Source organism: Danio rerio, chromosome 6 (assembly GCF_052040795.2).
Source record: "Danio rerio strain M-AB ecotype USA chromosome 6, GRCz13ab, whole genome shotgun sequence".
Lineage (NCBI taxonomy): Eukaryota > Metazoa > Chordata > Actinopteri > Cypriniformes > Danionidae > Danio > Danio rerio.
In genome coordinates, this window is record NC_141026.1 from 51231056 (window position 1) to 51249957 (window position 18902).

Genomic DNA, 18902 nt, shown 5'->3' on the forward strand with positions numbered 1-18902 from the left:
ATGTTACATTAAATTAGCACCAGGCTACTGTATGAGCAGTGCTCCCTCTAGCGGTAAAATACGCTTAGTACAAACGTACTGTAGTACAAAGTACTCTCAGCCACATAAGGACAAAGAAAAAAAGTAAAATTGTCTGAAATTACTTCTTTAATCACATTTCTGCACAAAATTAAATTCTTTCATACCATTATGGAGGAAAATGTCAACAGTAATACGTACCTCATCAACCAGGAAAGCCTAGATTAGTGAAAGAACCACTAGAGGGCGAGCGTTGTTTATTTTTTGCATCCAAAGCTGTTTACAGTAAACTATATCGTTTTTAGACGCCTTAAAAGCATTTACTCACGATGAAGGTTTTTATTTGAATGCAACTGGAGTATTTTTAACCTTTCAGATAACGATACATCCTTCATTCGTGTACTATAAGCGGCTGAGGGGTGGCCGTAGCCTTGTTTGAAATCTCCACGGTATGGCACTACCATCCGCAGTTCATTAATCTGCTTAATATTCTTTGTAAATTAAACAAAAGGGGCTCTCTTGGATTTGTCACAGCAGATTCTCCACTGGGAGCTGTCCTACAAACAACCAGAGACACGCTTGTTTGTTTCATTAATTCTCTCATTCTTCATTTGAGTGCAGATGATTGTTAGAAATAAGCGACGAGCAAAACATCCTGTTCTAATGAGAGCAAATGAGTGTGCGAAAGTGACTTAGTTTAAAATGGCGACCCCTTTACCACTTTGACCTGCACTATATGTGGCTAAATAAACACGTGCTGATGGTGGACTCGTTGGGTAATGTGATTTACAGGGTTCCCTCTTTAATTAATCAAATTCCCTGACTTTCACTAAAAGGCTGCATTGAAATATGTTATATTAACTGTTTTAATATTGTATTGTCAATATGTTAAAATAGTCTCAACATCAAAATGGAATATCAGTTTGCCTAAAAGCAATCCTAGCGTTATGTGACATTTGCAGTAAAATCTCAAAACATATTCACATAAAAAGTATATGTTAACATTATAGGCTATTATTTTTATATTTACCAAAACAACTAAAGTTATGGGAACTAGAGTTATGGAAGCAGAAAAATATCAATCTGTAAACAGTTTTTATATTTTTAATGAGCAAAATAAACATGCATTTAGGGTGTGACCAAAAAGTCTGCGAGTTTACAGCATACAACATAGAAATTCTTTTAATTAAACTGCACATCCCAAAATAAATAATGCTCATCAAAAGGATAAGAGTTGGCTCACTATAGAACAAAGACGATTGATTATATTTTATTTGACATTTTTTGCATTTATGAGGAGAAAGCTCCGTTATGAATGTGCCCGATGTGAAATTGGCACTTGTGTGATTTGGTAAATCAAATATAATTGTTTGAAAGCATTAACAGATACATTTTTAAGTATTTTTATAGCACTGTAAAATATTTGCTTGCACAAAAAAACGAACTTAACTTAAAGAAACGGTTTCACAATTTTGGTGACAATGTAATTTTGTCATGGGTAGGTTGACATTTGCATAGAATTGCTCCTGAGACATTTTGACAACAACAGTGGATAAATAATTTTCCTGAAATCTTTAGCAGGGAAAAGAAATCGAATAAAAAGTAGTTATACAAAACATTAAGCCTTTTCTCATTATCTTTTTAATACCCGATTTTTGAAGTGGTAATTTTGAAACCAAAGCTCTTAAAATTGCTCTTGGTTTTAGTTAACAGGTACAGTTTAGTGACCTCAAGCTCCTTGTAAAAATATTTGGAAACAGTTTATGTGTTTTGTCATTCACAAGTGTGTGAATAAACGTTGTAAAATTACTCAAATATATAATGTTTTGTATACTGTTTTTTAAAAATATTGAAAAATAAAATATTCATTTATAACCTGAAGATATTTTACTGAGGGATAATGTCATTGCATAGACCTCGAGTACACTGTAAAAATATCTGTAAGTTAACAGTTTCTGTATTTTGTGAATTGCATTACGGGATCCCAATCTCTGCTCGGTCGACTTTTGATGTTAAAAAATCATCTCTACAGATTAACAAAGTGACTTTCATTGACATTTTAGTAGTTTGAAATAATATAATGTCTAAAAAAATAATACAGAAAGAAATAATCTCTAAACTAAAAAAAAAAGTACTGGCGGTTTATTGCAAGGTTTTTGTATGGTAATATTAAACACCAACCCAGACAATATATCACTTTAAACTATTGAAAATGTAAATAAAAGTCACTTTTTTTTTTTTTTGACTTTTCAAGGTTAAAAGTTGTTGAAAGAAAAATCAAATTCCCATTTTGCAATTCTAAAGCATGTGAATTACAAAATGTGAATTACAAAATATAGAAAACTGCCTGACTATGAAAGAAACAAAATGGAGCTGAAAAATAGGCTAAATCATAATATGTTTTGATTTGAAATATGCGAAATAGCTAAAGTAAAATTTTAAGTGACAAAAAAATCTCTGACTATAGGACAAACAATATATACAAATTCACTGACTTTCAAAATCTGGAAAATCCTTTTAAAATTCCAAGATATTCCATAAATTCCATGACCTGTTGGAACCCTGACTGGCTAAACCACCCAATCCTGTTGATTATTCCACAGGAACTTTGACGTCTGACCTTACAGATCTAAGCAGGCTTCCAGACATGAGCTCATCACCCGGCCACACAGCTGACCTTTGGCATGTGCTCTCCTTCTGTTTACACAATCAAACCTGAGGTGGGTCTCCATCTGTTTTTTTTAGGACTTCCACACATGCTGCCTAAACAAATGTATTCCGAGTCTGATTGGGGTGACACACCTGTTTGTGGTTGTTTCAATTGCTTTTTAACGATTTTCAGTCTCAAGGCCAGCTCTGTGAGCGTCACGTGGAAGCCTCTGGAAGGAGAACATCTAATGCATTCCAGTGAAGCTCTGTTTCCATGTGTGAGAGCAGCACATCTGTTCTGACGCGAGCTCGGTTTCAACAAACTCTCAGACTTACTTGGAGTGTCTGACAAAACTTGCCCGAACCGTTTAGCTTTTCTGCCACATGTCTGAAGGTCACATCTGAGTCATGATTTTTTTTTTTATTACACCAAACCAAACTCTTGGCTTAAACTGAGGCTGTTCCGGAAAGTTCAGTTGCTTTTTATGGACTACAAGTGCAATGGAAATTTTGCAAAGCAATATTGTGGGTTAATTTGTCAGCAGAGTACAATTCTCTTGATGACCACAGAAAATAATCTGTCAAAAAAAATGTAAACCCTAATTTTTCATTGGCTGAAAGCCATATCTAAGTCAAAACTCATCTTGACTTAAACTGCGGCTGTTCCGGAAAGTTCAGTTGCTTTTTATGGACTACAAGTGCAATGGAAGTTTTAACATAGGCTCATTCTGAAAATGTAGCCCTATATACATTTCTGGAGATCGCAAATTGTGTAGCCAGAAGTTCGTTGGGCTGCATTTTATCTTTAAAATGAACTCTACGGGCTACCAGCTGGCCGCTTACCTCTGTATGGACGGCTTTTCCGCTGTTACCAGTTTGTTACCTTGTATGTTGGCGGACTTGAAATGCAGAGCGGAGTTGACTACGACAAAGGGGTTTGAGTTTGGTAAAGAACCGTTTCAGAAAGCAGGTAAGACAAAAAGAGAAGCCAAAAAAGTTCAATAAACAAGTAAACAACAGGGTGAGAATGTGGTAAAATCTGAAAACATGGTGAAAATCAGGTGAGGGCTTTTCTTTTTCTGGATGGCTTTTTATAACTTTTGGTTGACTAGGAAAGTGGATGAGTGCTGGTTAATCTGTGCTTTTGAAAACACTTTTGGTTGGGTTTTGGGAAGAGAGAGAGTGGGTCAGTCAATCAGTCAGTACATCAGTCAGTCGACAGCAGCCTCTTGTGGATTTACATGAGAACAGCAGGCACAAATGGTTTTCGCAAGAGAAAATTGAGATGTCAAAAAGCTTACACAATGGCCTTTGGTGGATTCGTGAAAACAAAAACTGCAAAAAAAAAAAAAAAAAAAGGAGCTCCTAAGATGTATTTGGCTGACCAGAAATGTGTATAGCGATACGTTTTCAGAATGAGCCTGGGTTGAGAAATTATGTAAAGCAATATTCTGGGTTAAATTGTCAGCAGAGTAGAATGCTGTTGATGACCACAGAAAAACAATCTGTCAAAAATGATACAAAATATTTGTTTAATTGTAATTTTTAATTTTCTTGAATCCCAAATTTTTTTAATGGCTGAAGGTCATATCTGAGTCAAAACTCAGCAAAGAAAAACATTGGCTTTAACTGAGGCTGTTCTAGAAAGTTGCTTTTTATGGACTACAAGTGTAATGGAAGTTTCAACATAGGCTCATTCTGAAAACGTAGCTTACAAAACTATTTACATTTCTGGAGATCACAAATTATGTGGCCTGAAGTACACATGACTAAAACGAACTCTACGAGGCGATTTGACACCTTCATTTTTCTCACTTACCAGCTGGCCGCTTACCTCCATTTGGACGACTTTACCTCTGTAATCAGTGTGTCCAGTTAGCTTGCCATGTACGTTGGCAGACTTGAGACGCAGAGAGGAGTTGACTACGATGACGGGGTTGGTGTTTGATGAAGAACAGTTTCAGAAAGTGGGTAAGAGAAAAACAGAAGCCAAAACATATAAGAAACAAGTTAATCACAGGGTAAGAATGTGGTAAAATCTGCAAATATGGGAAAAATCAGGCGAGGGCTTTTCTTTTTTTGGATTGCTTTTTAAAACTTTCGGTTGGCATTAGAAACGTGCGTGGGTGAGGGGTTCGACAGGATGTGCGAGACATGTCTGAAGAGCTAGGAGGGATGCGGTGGAGAGAGATGAGAATGCTGGGCAACATATTTGAGGACCAAGAGGTAGATGTGTGATTTCGGGAGATTATAATTTGTTTGCAGGCATCCGGGAGTCTCTATGCTTTTGCGAGAGACTCCCCAAACTTCCGGATACTTGGGATATCTGCAAATGGCACTTGCGAGAGAAATCTGAGATCTAAATAAAGCGTACACAGCGGCCTCTGGTGGATTTGCGAAAAAAAAGTACAAAAAAGTAGCTCCTGGCACGTATTTGGTGCTCTTCAGAAATGTATATAGCTAAACATTTTCAGAATGAGCCTGTGTTGGGAAATTATGTAAAGCAATAATCTGGCTTAATTTGTCAACAGAGTAGAATGCTGTTGATGACTACAGAAAATTATTCGAACATCTTACAAAAATGATACAAAATATTTGTTCAATTGCAAAAATGTTTTAATTTAGTTTTTTAAAAATCCTAATTTTTAAAATGATTTTTTTTATGGTGTAAGCATCACAGTATATGTTTTATTCCTGTAAAGTGCTGTCCATTGAGCTGGAATCAACATAAAACAGATTTCCTTGACCACTTCCAGGAATTATAATTCAATAAGGTGACGTACTTCATAAACAAAAGCAAAAAAAAAAGAGTGAATGCAAGAAATCCCTTAAGAAAAGCCTTGACAATACACTGCTTATTGCAACAGGGTCCTTGATTTTTTTCTTTGTTAACTATTGGGAATGGATTGGCAAGTTGCTAATTTGTTGACAAGTGGTTGGACAGGCCAAAATGAAAATCATTCATTCTTTATTCTCTGAAATAAAATGCACTCAACTATAATTCCGGGAACCAGTATTATGAAGTAAATTAGGTTCCTCTTGTCATGTTAAGTTCATCCAAAAACAAAAATTCTGTCATCCTTTTCTTTCATCTTATGTTTGGCTTTTTGCAACATAGGCTCATTCTGAAAATGTAGCCCTATATGCATTTCTGAAGATTGTGAATTATGTAGCCAGAAGTATGTATAGCTGCATTTCATCTTTAAAACCGAACTCTACAAGGCGGTATGACGGCATTCCTTTTTGCGCTAGAAGCTGACCGCTTACCTCCGTATGGACTGTTTTCCCTCTGTCCAGTGGCTCGCAGCGTATGCTGGCAGACTTGAGACACAAAAAGTAATTGACTGCAATGATGGTGTTCAAGTCAGGTGAAGAACGGTTCCAGAAAGCAGGTAAGACAAAAAAAAGCCAAAAAATAAATATAAATATAAATTGGTCAAATACAAAATAAATTGGTCAATCGGTGCTTTTTAACACTGTGGTTTGGTTTAGTGAAGTGGGTGAGTGGGTGGGGCTAGCGGTCAGTCTGTCAAGCTGCGGTCACACAAGAGTTTGAGCATGCGATATTCAGTCGTGTGGCACTGCGAAAAGGGGAGGGATTAAACAAGATGATTAAACATTTTAAAAAGCCAGTGTTTGCTCTATGTTAAAATTTCTGTCAAAAGAGGTCATGTTTTGATCCTCGATTGGTCTCAGGCAGTCAAGTGCACCAAGCTTGAACTTTGCACTGCAGCGACCTGCGAAACTTAGACCCTGCGTTTCCGGTCTGACGCATTTCTGTGCGTATGAATGGAAGTGTATGGGAGGAAAAGCCCAGAGTGACCGCAGATTTAGTCAGACAGTCAACAGCGCCTCTGGTGGATTTACATGAGAACAGCAGGCGCAAATGGCACTTGTGAGAGAAACTTAAGATCTCAAAAAGCATAGACAGCGGCCTCTGGTGGATTTGCAGAAACAAAAACTGCAAAAAAACGTAGCTCCTGGGATGTATTTGTCGCTCTCCAGACATTTATACGGGGCTATGTTTTCAGAATGAGCCTGGGTTGGCTTTTTTTCTACAATGAATAAAAAAAGAAAATGTAATTAAATCGAACAGAGCCTGAGGTTTTCAAGCATGCAATAATGATCACTGAACTTTAAATTAAACTTTTTATTTAATCCAAAATGTTCCTTTATTTTATCTCTTAATATGCACACTGAGGACCCACAGTAAATGAACAATAATGCTGCGGTTTAATAAATAACAGTTACCACACACAACAATATATGTACATGTTCTCGTACTGCTGAGAATTATTCTAAAAAGACGAAAGCTTAAAAAAAAGACGTGGAAAAACCCAACTCATTCCACTGTAGCATCCTGTGACACAAACACATCATAATTATCCTCCTTGGAAGGTCTGTTTTGTGTCACTAGTTGTCAAGAAGGGTTGGAAAACATCCACCATCACATACTGTAATAGACTCGAGTTTGATATCATTAAGGCCGTCGCTGGTGTGTGGAAAATCTGCTAGTTTGTCATGCTCTCCAAGACTTTCTGCTCAGCACACACACGCAAGCTACATTGATCCTTATGAGTCTCCACGCCACCAGGTTCTTGAATGAAGTCAGCGCACGTACAAATGTATGCGAATTGGTGCAATATGAGTTCCAATGGCGGGCGTCGATCCCTAAACACCCAGAGCCTCCGGTTCGCCCGCTGCTGCAGGTGGTCTCAAAAAAGTATTGCTTTTTCTTGGAGTTGTTGATGATTACGTCAGGTAAAACGGTGACCTCGTTGCCTGTGATGTCTGTGGCTTTGGTTTTATTTCCCTCCCAATGGCTGATGCTCTCGCAGACGGAGTAAACGCCGCGATGTTGAGGCGGTCCTGCTTTCCTCTTGGTCCTGCTCCGGGAGGGTTCAGAGTCGGGCGGGTGTTCGCTGAAGAGCACGCGTGGTGAGCGGTATCGCCTCTTGTTGAAGAGTTTGGGATCCACGGTGGGCACAGTGTTGGCTGTGACATCTTGACCGTGGTGGGGATTTTGTGGGCAGATGTCTCCTGGGCGCTGGGCAAACGTCTGGCTGCAGGACAGGAGCAGCAGGACTAGCATGGACCACCGCATGGGCTCAACGTGACCTGAGTACAACACATATTAATGTTAGCTTTTATACATCGAATAAACAGACATATTTATTCATAGAGATACACAGACACCTTGACTTGCAGTTTTTTGTTGCCATCGTAATGCTGCTGCAAGGATTTTAACGAGTACCAAAGGTCATGACTACCTCAAACAAGTCTAACGCCAGTTTCATCATGTTTATTCATTCATTTTCCTTTGGCTTATTCTCTACTTTAGAGGTCGCCACAGCTGAATGAACCACCAACCATTTCAGCATATGTTTTACACAGCAGATGCCATCCTGCCGCAACCCAGTACTGGGAAACACTCATACACACTAATTCACACACATACACCATGGCCAATATAGCTTACCCAATTCACCTATAGCGCATGTCTTTGGACTGTGGGGAAAATCGGAGCAACCGGAGGAAGCCCATGCGAACGCAGGGAGAACATGCAAACTCCACACAGAAATGCTAACTAGACCAGCTAGGACCAGAACCAGTGACCTTCTTGGTGTGAGGTCAGTGCTAACCACTAAGACACCGCGCAACCCTACTATTGTGTTAATTTAAACATTTTTCTCTTGGTTTTTAAATCACTAAATGGCTTAGCATCTTCTTACCTGACAGATTTATTGACTGAACATTAGCCTGGGTATTCTTTTCGGTCATCAAACTAGAGATTACTATGCACCACTATATCGAGGCTGAAATGCAGGGGTGACTGTATGTTTGCAGTAGCTGGTCCTACATTGTGAAATGTTCTGCCACTCTGTATTACATCTGTATCATCTCTTCCTGTTTTTAAATCTAGGCTGAAAACGTATCTTTTTGATTTTGCATTTTATCAGCAAGAATTTCAGAATTTTCTGTTTCTCTTTTGTGAATCTGCATGTCAATCTCACATTCCATCCTTCCCTCACTTGTGAACAAAACCACAAGATACTTGAACTTCTCCACCTGGGGTTTAGGATTTTCCTCCAACCTGGAGATGGCAAAGCACCTTTTTCCGGTGAAGCACCATAGCTTCGGTCTTAGAGGTCCTGATTCTCACCTCAGCGATTTGTACTGTGCAGCATATTGATCAACATCGTTGTGCTTAAAGGTGTTGTATGTAAGTTTTTGACTCTTCTAAATCATAAAGATACCAAAATATGTTAGCAGATATTTAGGAACATGCTATGTGAACATTCTTGTTTATCTGACAAACAATGTTGAAGTCAGATATTCTACTTTGAAAATGTGTGTTACATGGCGGAATGTCTGTCTTTCTTTTGGTCATTTAACCCACCCACTACCAGTTTATATGTCAGCACTCTGGGTGACCTTGTTGGAAAACAGCATCTTTCTTTCTTTCTTTCTTTCTTTCTTTCTTTCTTTCTTTCTTTCTTTCTCTTTCTTTCTTTCTTTCTTTCTTTCTTTCTTTCTTTCTTTCTTTCTTTCTTTCTTTCTTTCTTTCTTTCTTTCTTTCATGAAGGCTCTCAAAGCATGAGTCTGTGACCGAAATCCGACCTCCAGTGGACAGTAGCCGACTCCGAAATGAGAGACAGATTCAGAGTTTCACATGAGTTTATTAATTAGCAAATAATATAAATATTACTAATGTAAACATTAGGTGAGCAGGTTACATTGTAACCCAGTGTCCCAACAACACGCTACGTTTCTAAAATATAAATTTTAGGTGTTGGTTAGGTCAAAACTTTTAATATGAGAATATTCCTTCTATCTAGCCTGTCATTGCTTTTATTCAGAACATGATTTAAATCAGCTCTAAATCATCCTTTAGGTTTGATAGTCAGGCACACCCTCAATCTGGCAACCTGCGCTTGCGTGTGTTTTGATCCAAGAATGAAATTACCTAGTTCAACCACTGGGTATCAAACTTACATACTGCACCTTTAATAACAATGCTATATAAATAATATTGACATTGTAGGGGCCGATCACACCAGACAAGCTTTTCAGTTCTGAAAATGCGAGGCGCACTGCACTGCCATTTTGTTGACTTTAGAAAAGAGCAGTGCAGTGCGTTGCGCTTTTTATGTTGCTAGGCAACTACTGTATCAGTGGTATTGGTGCTGGAGCATATGACATGGCGCACTTTCTGACATTTTTCGATCTCAACCGCTCAGAGAGCTCCATCAAAAATATGAGGCATACATTGTACATATTTAGGGTTAACAGAGATAAAAAAATAAATAAATAAATCAGTAAAAGAGTAAGAAAATAACTTGCTGATTCTAGAGGGAAATGACCAGCAGGTTCATCTGACCCATCATACTGAATGAAGCTCAACAAACTAGAATGAAAAATGTTTATATATACAGTTAAAAATTATTTGCCCTCCTGTGATTTTTTTTCTTTTTTAAACATTTCCCGAATTATGTTTAACAGAGCAAGGAACTTTCCGATAACATTTTTTATTCTGGAGAATGTCTTATTTCTTTTATTTTGGCTAGAATAAAAGAAGTTTATAATTTTTTAAAACTATTTTTTAGTACAATATAATTAGCCCTCTAAGGCCATGTTTTATTTTTTATTGTCTACAAAACAAACCACCATTGTACATCGACATGCCTAATTACCCTAACTTGCCTAATTAACCTAATTAATCTAGATAGGCCTTTAAATATATATACTAGCATTAGTATACTTATTTAAGTATACTAGTATAGTTAAATATAAATACTAGTATCTTGAAAAATATCTAGCAAAATATTATGTACTGTCATCATGACAAAGATAAAATAAATTAGTTAATTGAAATTAATTATTTATCTATTTTCTGAATCCCCAACAATTCAAGAATGACTAGAAATAGCATATGATATTTATGTGATGGAAAAAATTACATTCTCGCATCAACTCCAAATTAATGTATTTAGAAATATCTAGTCCAAGTGAACTAAATACATTAGGTTGCTCCATCCAATCTTTGTAGAAATATGAAAATGTTACAACCCAATTCCCAACATTTTTCAATTTATGACCCGAGGTTCGAACCAGCGACCTTCTTGCTGTGAGGCGACAGCACTACCTACTGCAACACTGCCTCGCCTCTGATCTATGTTTATTTAGTTATTGTTGATATTATTTTTGTTACCATTTTATTGTTACTGTTATTTTCATATATTTTATTTCATGAAACTTTTGTTTTGTATTGTTTTCTGTTACTTTATAGTTTGTAAAAAAGAAAACTGTTTAGCAATGGGAAATGTACACTCTCAAGTGAAATCATTGTATTGTCTATACTACTACTATAAATAAAATAATAAAAAAAGAAAGAGTTAAAACTATTATGTTAAGAAATGTGTTTAAAAAATCTTCTTTACTTTAAACAGAAATTGAAGGAAAAATATAAAAGGGGGCTATAAAATATAAAAAGGGGGCTAATAATACAGGAGGGCTAATAATTCTGACTTCAACTGTATGTATCTTTTTCATATAAGTAATCCTGTGCTAGGCAAAAAAAGAGTGTTTACCTGTGAAATGTGTCCAGGTGAAGTGTTTTCTCTGTTCTGTCTTTAGCGTAGATCTCCTGTGCTCCTCATGGTACATGTATCGACCAGCGTGGCATCTTCTGCTTCCAGCTCCTCTGCACAGAGGTACAAAAATGTACGACGCAAGCTATAATTTCATATAATTACCATTTACTCATTTACTCTATACACCATGCTCATGCGGTGCTGGAAAGTCCGATTCATTCTGGTGAATCAGTTCAATTTGGGAAAATTTACAAAAATATTTCGACTTTTTTTTTTAACAAAGATTGCTCACTGCTCTTAAAGGGACAGTTCACAGAGAAATTAATATAATTTGAAGAATGCTGTTCACCAGTAGACTTCAACTGTAGGAAAAATAAATAGTATGAAAGTCATTGGCTTCCAGTTTCCAACATTCTTCAAATACCTTCATGTGTGTTCAACAGAAAACAGAAACTCGAGAGTGAGTAAATGATAACAGAATTTAGATTTGTTTTTTGCTTTTGACTGAACTGCAATTTCAGTTTTTTTTTTTAAAAAAAAGGGTATACTGTAGCAATCTCAAAATGGAGAACTGATGAATTGCAAATTTGCCCAATTGTTCATCTTTAAAGGGCACCTATTTTAGCCTTTTTTAAGATTGAAGTATTTTGTGTCTTCAGAATGTGTCTGTAAAGTTTCAGCTCAAAACACCCATTAGATCGTTTATTATACCTTTCAGAATGTTGGAATATTCTGCTGTGAACACAATGTAGCTGTTTTTGTGGCCTGTGCCTTTAATGCTAGTTGCATCAGATAAACAGCACAGTGACAGACATAAAACAAGCAGATCTCGTGTAACATTTGTGAGAAATACTACAGTAAGGATTTTACCAATGATTCTTTAATGCATGTGAATGTAATTTAAGCCTTTCTGCAACAATGAGTCACACACAATGTCATTACAAAATTAATGCACACACAGCATGCGCGTTAACTTTAAACTGTTTTTGCACACAAATGTGACGGGATACACGTTAATATCCACTGCTGTATATGGATATCCGTTATGTTAATGTACAAAATAAACCTGATTTAATGTCCACAAACTGGGATTGAAGCATCTTCTTTTGTAATTGTACTGACATGCGGCTGTGGTGATAAAGATGAGAAAATTGTTGTAATTCATTAAAAACATGCACAGTTTTTAAAACGTTTTATATTTGTAAAACTCACTCTTGATCACATTTGATGATGATTGATGATCAATTTAATCCCAGTTGCTTTGCGCACGTCCTGTCTTGTTGATATGATTATACGCGTTACAACGAAGACGTTACAACGAAGACGTCAATCAAATCAGTGGGTGGCAGTGCTTAATTAGTAAATGATTAATTCCAGGAACAAAACCAGGAAATAAAAGTTACTGGACTGACGTACACCAAACAATTTCAGTTTTCCCAGAACATGACGTCATTAAACGGTGAAAGCCCAAAAAAGAGCATCACATTTTTGAACGGTCTTTAATCATTTTGTACCAAGTAACGTTATAGTTCAGTCATAGATAATAAAAACTGGTAGCTACAAACATAATTTGTACGAACAATCACTATTCAGTTCACTTCACTATTATGTGCAAAGGGAAAAAATAAATAATGAAATCACTCCCCAGGTAGCAAAGAAGTGTGCTATAGTGCATACAGTGCCATAGTGTGCTTAAAGTGCAATGCTTTGTTGGTTTATCAATTTCATTGCAATTGTGACACACCAACCTATCTGGCCCAGTTCAGGCCCAGTTATAATTTATTCACCTGGCTGAGACTTGACCCAGATACGGTCTGTGTTTGGCCCTTGTCTGGAAGCCATATTTGGTCCATTCATGTGCCGTAATTCACTGCAGCATGTGGGTCAAGCAAAACCTCATTGTGTGGGCCAGAGCAGGGCCAGAGAATATTTGCTGTGTGGGTCACTCAGTCTAATCTTCAAGAAGAGCCCTCAGTAGCTCTTCCGTCATGTTTTTTGGCTGACTTGAGATCGCTTTTCTTCATCTACCACTATCCTGATCCATTCACGCAGTTTCATCTTCACTAAGCCAGTATTTATTTTCGATGCTCAATGTGTGCGAAACAAACACCAACCAATGAGAGTGATAATAAACATAAGAAAGCCAATTGGCTGAAAATATTGTTGAGGGCCAATAGTTAAACGTGACTTTTGCTTTAACTTGCTTAAGGTATTCACCACACACAAGTTATTGCCGGATCCTCATTCATTCATTTTCAACCGATTTTCCAGGGATGGGTGGCCAGTGCAGCAGTCTTAGGAGAAAACCCCAGACTTCCCTCTCCCCAGACACTTCCTCCAGCTCCTTCGGGGGGATCCCAAGGCATTCTCCGCTGAGAGACATAGTCCTTCCAGCGTGTCCTGGGTCTTCCCCGATGCCTCCTCCCGGTGGGACATGCCTGAAACAGGTAGGCGTCCAGGAGGCATCCAAGGATTCCTGAGCCACCTCAGCTGACTTCTATCGATGTGGAGGAGCAGCTACTCCGACCTCTTCCCGGCTGACAGAGCTTCTCACCCTATCCATAAGGGTGCGCCCTGCCACCCTGTGAAGGAAAATCATTTTGGCTGCTTGTATTTGAGATCTTGTCCTTTCGATCATGACCCAAAGCTTCTTTACCACAACGGACCAGTACATCGACTGCATTACTGCTGCCACTGCACCAATCCACCTGTCAATCACACATTCCATAATTCCCTCACTCGTGATCAAAATCCCAACGTACTTGAACTCCTCTACCTGGGGTAAGGACTTTCCTCCAACCTGAAGATGGCAAACCACCTTTTTTCGGTAGAGCACCATGGACTCAGACTTTAAGGTGCTGATTCTTATTCCAGCCACATCACAGATGGCAGCAAACTGCCCCAGATCCAAATCCATTAAAATAAATACAATAAATACCAGAACGGGGGTTGTTGAATCCTATTTAAACATCAGGAAATTTAATAAAAGAGACTTGTTTCTATCACCCTTATATGACAATGACAATGGACACACTATACCTACACATAGTTCTGTCCAAACAGCTTCCAAAAGATGATATTCATCATAGGTGCCATTTAAGGAACTTTTGTCAGCTCTCCTATGACTTATTTTTCTCCAACAGGGAAACCCACCTCATCCATCCAAACACATTCCTTCCATTGGCCAAACATTGAGGGAAAAAAATGCACATTTCAGCGATGTGTAGTAATCACTGTCAAATTACTGCCCAAGCGTAAAACTCGCAGACAAACAAGACCGACCGAAAACCCAAATGTGACACGCATCGACTTGCGCCCCACACCCAAACCATCCGACCGCCACAACATACACAAACCTCCAGTCAATTGTACAGTCTCTCTGTGTGGCTTGAGTCTAGCAACCCACAGCCACTGACCTCAAACTCATTAGCTGTGATAGAGACAATTTAACACGTCCCGTCTGGTTATCGCTCTGACACAAAGAGCCGAGCCAGGCGGTGCTCTCCTTTCAAAACAGTCTGCTTTCATATGGTAACAGTTCCTGGGTGGCATGGGTTTCAGCGTGTAACGTGAGCCCTACTTAGCGCACATACATGCGGCTTTATCTCCAGCCTCCACAGGGCTATGAATTCCAGCGCCTAGAGGCCTGCGTTCGGTGGGCACTCGTGTGGCAGAGCTCAGGGATGAAGCCTGGCTTTGTGTCGGATCTATGCCTGTGGACTAGAAGTGCCTGTGTTGACTGTATCTGGTTTAGTGCGAGGCGAAGAAGAACTTAGGTGAGAGAGTTTACATCTTTTACCATACACTGAAAAAAACTATTAATTGAATTTAGATTCTTTTAAGATAAGTGGTTGTAAACAATGTGTATAGTTGTAAACAATGTATACTTGCCTTAAAAACAATTAGTAAATCCAATAAATCATTTTTTTGTGTAGCATTAAATAATATGAGAATCATCCAGGTTTTTAGAATGAGGTGAAATGACACGCATGCTTATACCATCTAAAAAAGAAGATGAAATAAATAGCCTGATTAAAAAAAACAGGTATAATTAAAAAAACTACTCAAATGTCCATGATATGAATAAATGTATTGTAATAAGTTTTAAAAAATGGCTATTTATATTTATTTTTTTAAAACCTGTTCTGTCCTCCTGAGACCCCACCCACTGACTTGTGTCCTCTGTAGTGGACATTGTGTTTTCATGAATTTTCTTTGAGTTTTTGAGCTACTCTGTCAAGTCCTGTTGTACTGTTTAGAGTTTAGAGTGTTGTAGTAATATGTTATATGATTGGCTGGCATGCTAGGAAGCACTTCTTACACTGTATCCAAAATGGCGACATACAAAAAAGCACATTTCATAGGAAGGAGAGAGGCATTTAAAATTTAGCTTTTTAAATGTTTTTTTTACTATTATTGTTACATATATATATTTGTTTATTAAAGTGTCAGGAGCAAAACATTTACCCTTTAAAAGTGTTAACTTGTTTGTGTTTCAAAATATCATGCTTTTTTAAATGTCCACTATAGTGGACATCAGGTCCATCTTAATGTAATTAATGACTGCATGTTGTAGGAGGCAGAACTGAAGCAGAGAGGATTCTTTATAAGATAGTTGAGGGAGACTCTGATTTAGAGTCTGACAATCAGACAATTAGAGAAAATTAGAGACAATTAGAGAATGACAATCAGTTGTAAATCGCTTTTATGTTAAATTTGTTTTGGATTAACGTCACTTCTTATTTTGTTTTTATTTTGTTTTTGAGTTCGGCTCTGTTTCAGGAATTTCAATACAAAAGGAAATATGGCTTTTGTTTAGTTTTTGTTACATTAATATGAATTATTATCCCTTTACAGCCATATCCTGTACAGTTTTGTTGTTTGAGTAGCAGTCGTTTTTAACTTAATTGATACTATGGTCCACTACAGTGGACATGCTGTAAAATTTAAAATAAAAATTCAAATGTAATCAAAATGTAAAATCAATATTAAACATGTAAGTGACATTCTAAGTCGGTCTCTCTCTTTCTTTTTTATCTTTGATTGCAGGTTTTAAGAAAGAATATATTAAGAATAAATTTTAAATAATTGAAATTAAAATATAAATATCACATTTAATCAAAATTTTAAATGTAAATATGTTTTATTTTAAAAACTACTGATAACATTTATTTAAAATTGGAATTTTAACCTCACCTATATCAAAGAGCTTAGAATCACCAAGAGGCGACACTCAATAGTACATTCCATTGCAACAGGAGCGCCCAGCAACAGCCCCGGATAACGCCATTTTGGAGTAAAAGCGATCGGCTGTCTATTGGATCTTATTGCAGTCCCGTTGACAAGTAGCTGCATTGTTTTTTTATTTATTTATTTAAAAAGCACATTAAAGCTGAGATACAACCTGAAAGACGACAATACAACACTTACTATCACAATCATCAGCACTTTTAATAGTTTATTTTACAGACTTATAATATGCTGCTGTTCTGTTGGAATTTTCATTCCAAAATGGCCACCGCCCCATCGCCCAAATCACACTAGAGTGTCACCTCTTGGTGATTCTATGCTCTTTGCCTATATGCAGAAAACATACATAAGTTGCATATTTAGTAGTCAACGTTTGAAGAAGATCAACAAATAAATAAATAAATAAAACAATGTGTTTTAGGGGTGACACGGTGGCTAAGTGGTTAGCACTGTCGCGTCACAGCAAGAAGGTTGCTAGTCTGAGTCCTGGCTGGCTCAGTTCGCATTTCTGTGAGGAGTTTGCAAGTTCTCCCCATGTCCGCGTGGGTTTTCTCACGTTTCTTCACAGTTTAAAGACATGGACTACAGGTGAATTGAATAAGCCTAATTGGCCATAGTGTATATGTGTGAATGAGTGTGTTTGGGTGTTTCCCAGTACTGGCTTGCAAACAGAAGGGCATCCGCTGCGTAAAACATATACTTAATAAGTTGGTGGTTCATTCTGCTGAGGTGACCCCTGATAAATAAAAGGACTAAGCCGAAGGATAAATAAAAAGACTGATGGGTGTTGTTTAATAGTTTTAGGACATCTTTTATAAATGTTGTGTTTTACTTTAAATGTTCACAACTGTACGTATATCCATATAGCTACATAACTTTTTCAATTAAATTGTGAAAAAAATCCATGTTTACTAAATGTTTTAATATTTAATATATGGTTGCTAGGGTGGTATTAGTTGGTAAGTTACTCAAAAAAGCCCTGAGCTGTATTGTTTTGTGTTCTTTAGATATTTCTCAAGCTTCTCCTTCCAAGTCTTCTCGAGATTTTCCACTAGTTCATAATCTGCCTTGAGAAAAGCATAAATCTTTTGCTGTGTACAGAGTATTAGCATAATGAGTTGTTTTGAAATATGTTAATATGAGGACTTTTTATTTATAAAGGCAGAACATTTGCTTGCACAAAAAGACAAAGTGAAAATTAAAAACAACTAGCGCAGCGTTTCAATGCTACCATCATAGTTTATCAATGTTTTACTGACACATTTATGATTGTTAATAAAACCAACCAAGGATGTAAAGCACACAACACACTCGCATACATACGTCCAGATGGCTGTAATGAGATGGTGTGAAAGACTTATCGCTGATGTTATTGACAACAGATGACGATGAATGCAGACGGAGGAACATAATCAGCTCTGGCTATAGACCTGGACATTATTATACCATCATGTAAACACCCTGTAAGCAACCAAACAAATATCAGACCTCATCTCCACCAAACATAAACATACATCTATGACTTACAGAGCAACATGATCAAACATCTAACCCGAAGTAGAAAACTTTGTTGAGCAACAGCACTTACAGAATTCAATTATAGTGCAACCATCTAAAATATCCAAGCAACTGCATAGGAACATCTAATGAACTGTCATTATCATGCTAATGTCACATTACTACATGGTATTGGTGATAGTCATGATGTTTAAAAATGGACTAATTGTGATAATACATTTGAAGTGCTAAACTCTCACATATAGTTTACATTTCAGAATCACTGCCAAAGCGAATCCTCACAGAGAAAGTCCAATCATAAGTTTGGCTTTGCCAAAAAAAAAATGAGACTCATCTAAATTCAGTATTCTGTGTTCGTCAAACAAACTGAGGTTTTTAGGAAAAATATGTAATGTATATTTACAGTGGTGTACACCACCTGACAAAAGTCTTGTCGCATATCCAAGTTTTAGGAACAGCAAATAAAAACTTGACTTCTAGTTGATCATTTGGGACCAGAAGTGGCTAATATGAAAGGCAAAGGCCTCTAGATTATGCTTATTTTAATAAAATAAAATATGATCATGTCTTGATTTTGAGATATTTAGTTAGAGCAGTAAGGTCTGACCTTGCTTAGACAAAAGTCTTGGCACTTAACAGTAATAATGTACAGTATAGAATAAAAAGTCATGGTGTGGTGGAAACAGAATTAATATTGTGTATGACTTACATGAGCTTGGAGGACTGCATCCATACATCTCTGCAATGACTGAAAAAACTTAATAATAAAGTCATCTGGAATGGTAAAGCAAAGAGTTCTTACAGGACTCCTAGTTTATCAAAATTCTTTGAATTCATCTACAAAGCCTCCTCCTTCATCTTACCCCAGACATG

General features: G+C 37.2%; 1 protein-coding gene and 1 long non-coding RNA gene across 3 annotated transcripts in view; one reads left to right on the forward strand and one right to left on the reverse strand.

The window, feature by feature from the left end:
• Window positions 1-707: 707 nt before the first annotated feature.
• Window positions 708-3992, forward strand: LOC147843645 (uncharacterized). Its single transcript, XR_015494289.1, has 3 exons — window positions 708-794; window positions 2622-2738; window positions 2861-3992. It is a non-coding gene; the product is annotated as an uncharacterized LOC147843645 (long non-coding RNA).
• A 2810-nt stretch (window positions 3993-6802) lies between these two features.
• ngfb (nerve growth factor b (beta polypeptide)) overlaps window positions 6803-18902 on the reverse strand; it is a 47961-nt gene continuing 35861 nt past the window's right edge. For both annotated transcript variants that reach the window (NM_001351718.1, NM_199210.2), the window contains 2 exon segments: window positions 6803-7785; window positions 11259-11371. In NM_001351718.1, the coding sequence (NP_001338647.1) occupies window positions 7187-7785; window positions 11259-11334 (675 nt within the window). In that variant the 5' untranslated portion in view covers window positions 11335-11371 and the 3' untranslated portion in view covers window positions 6803-7186.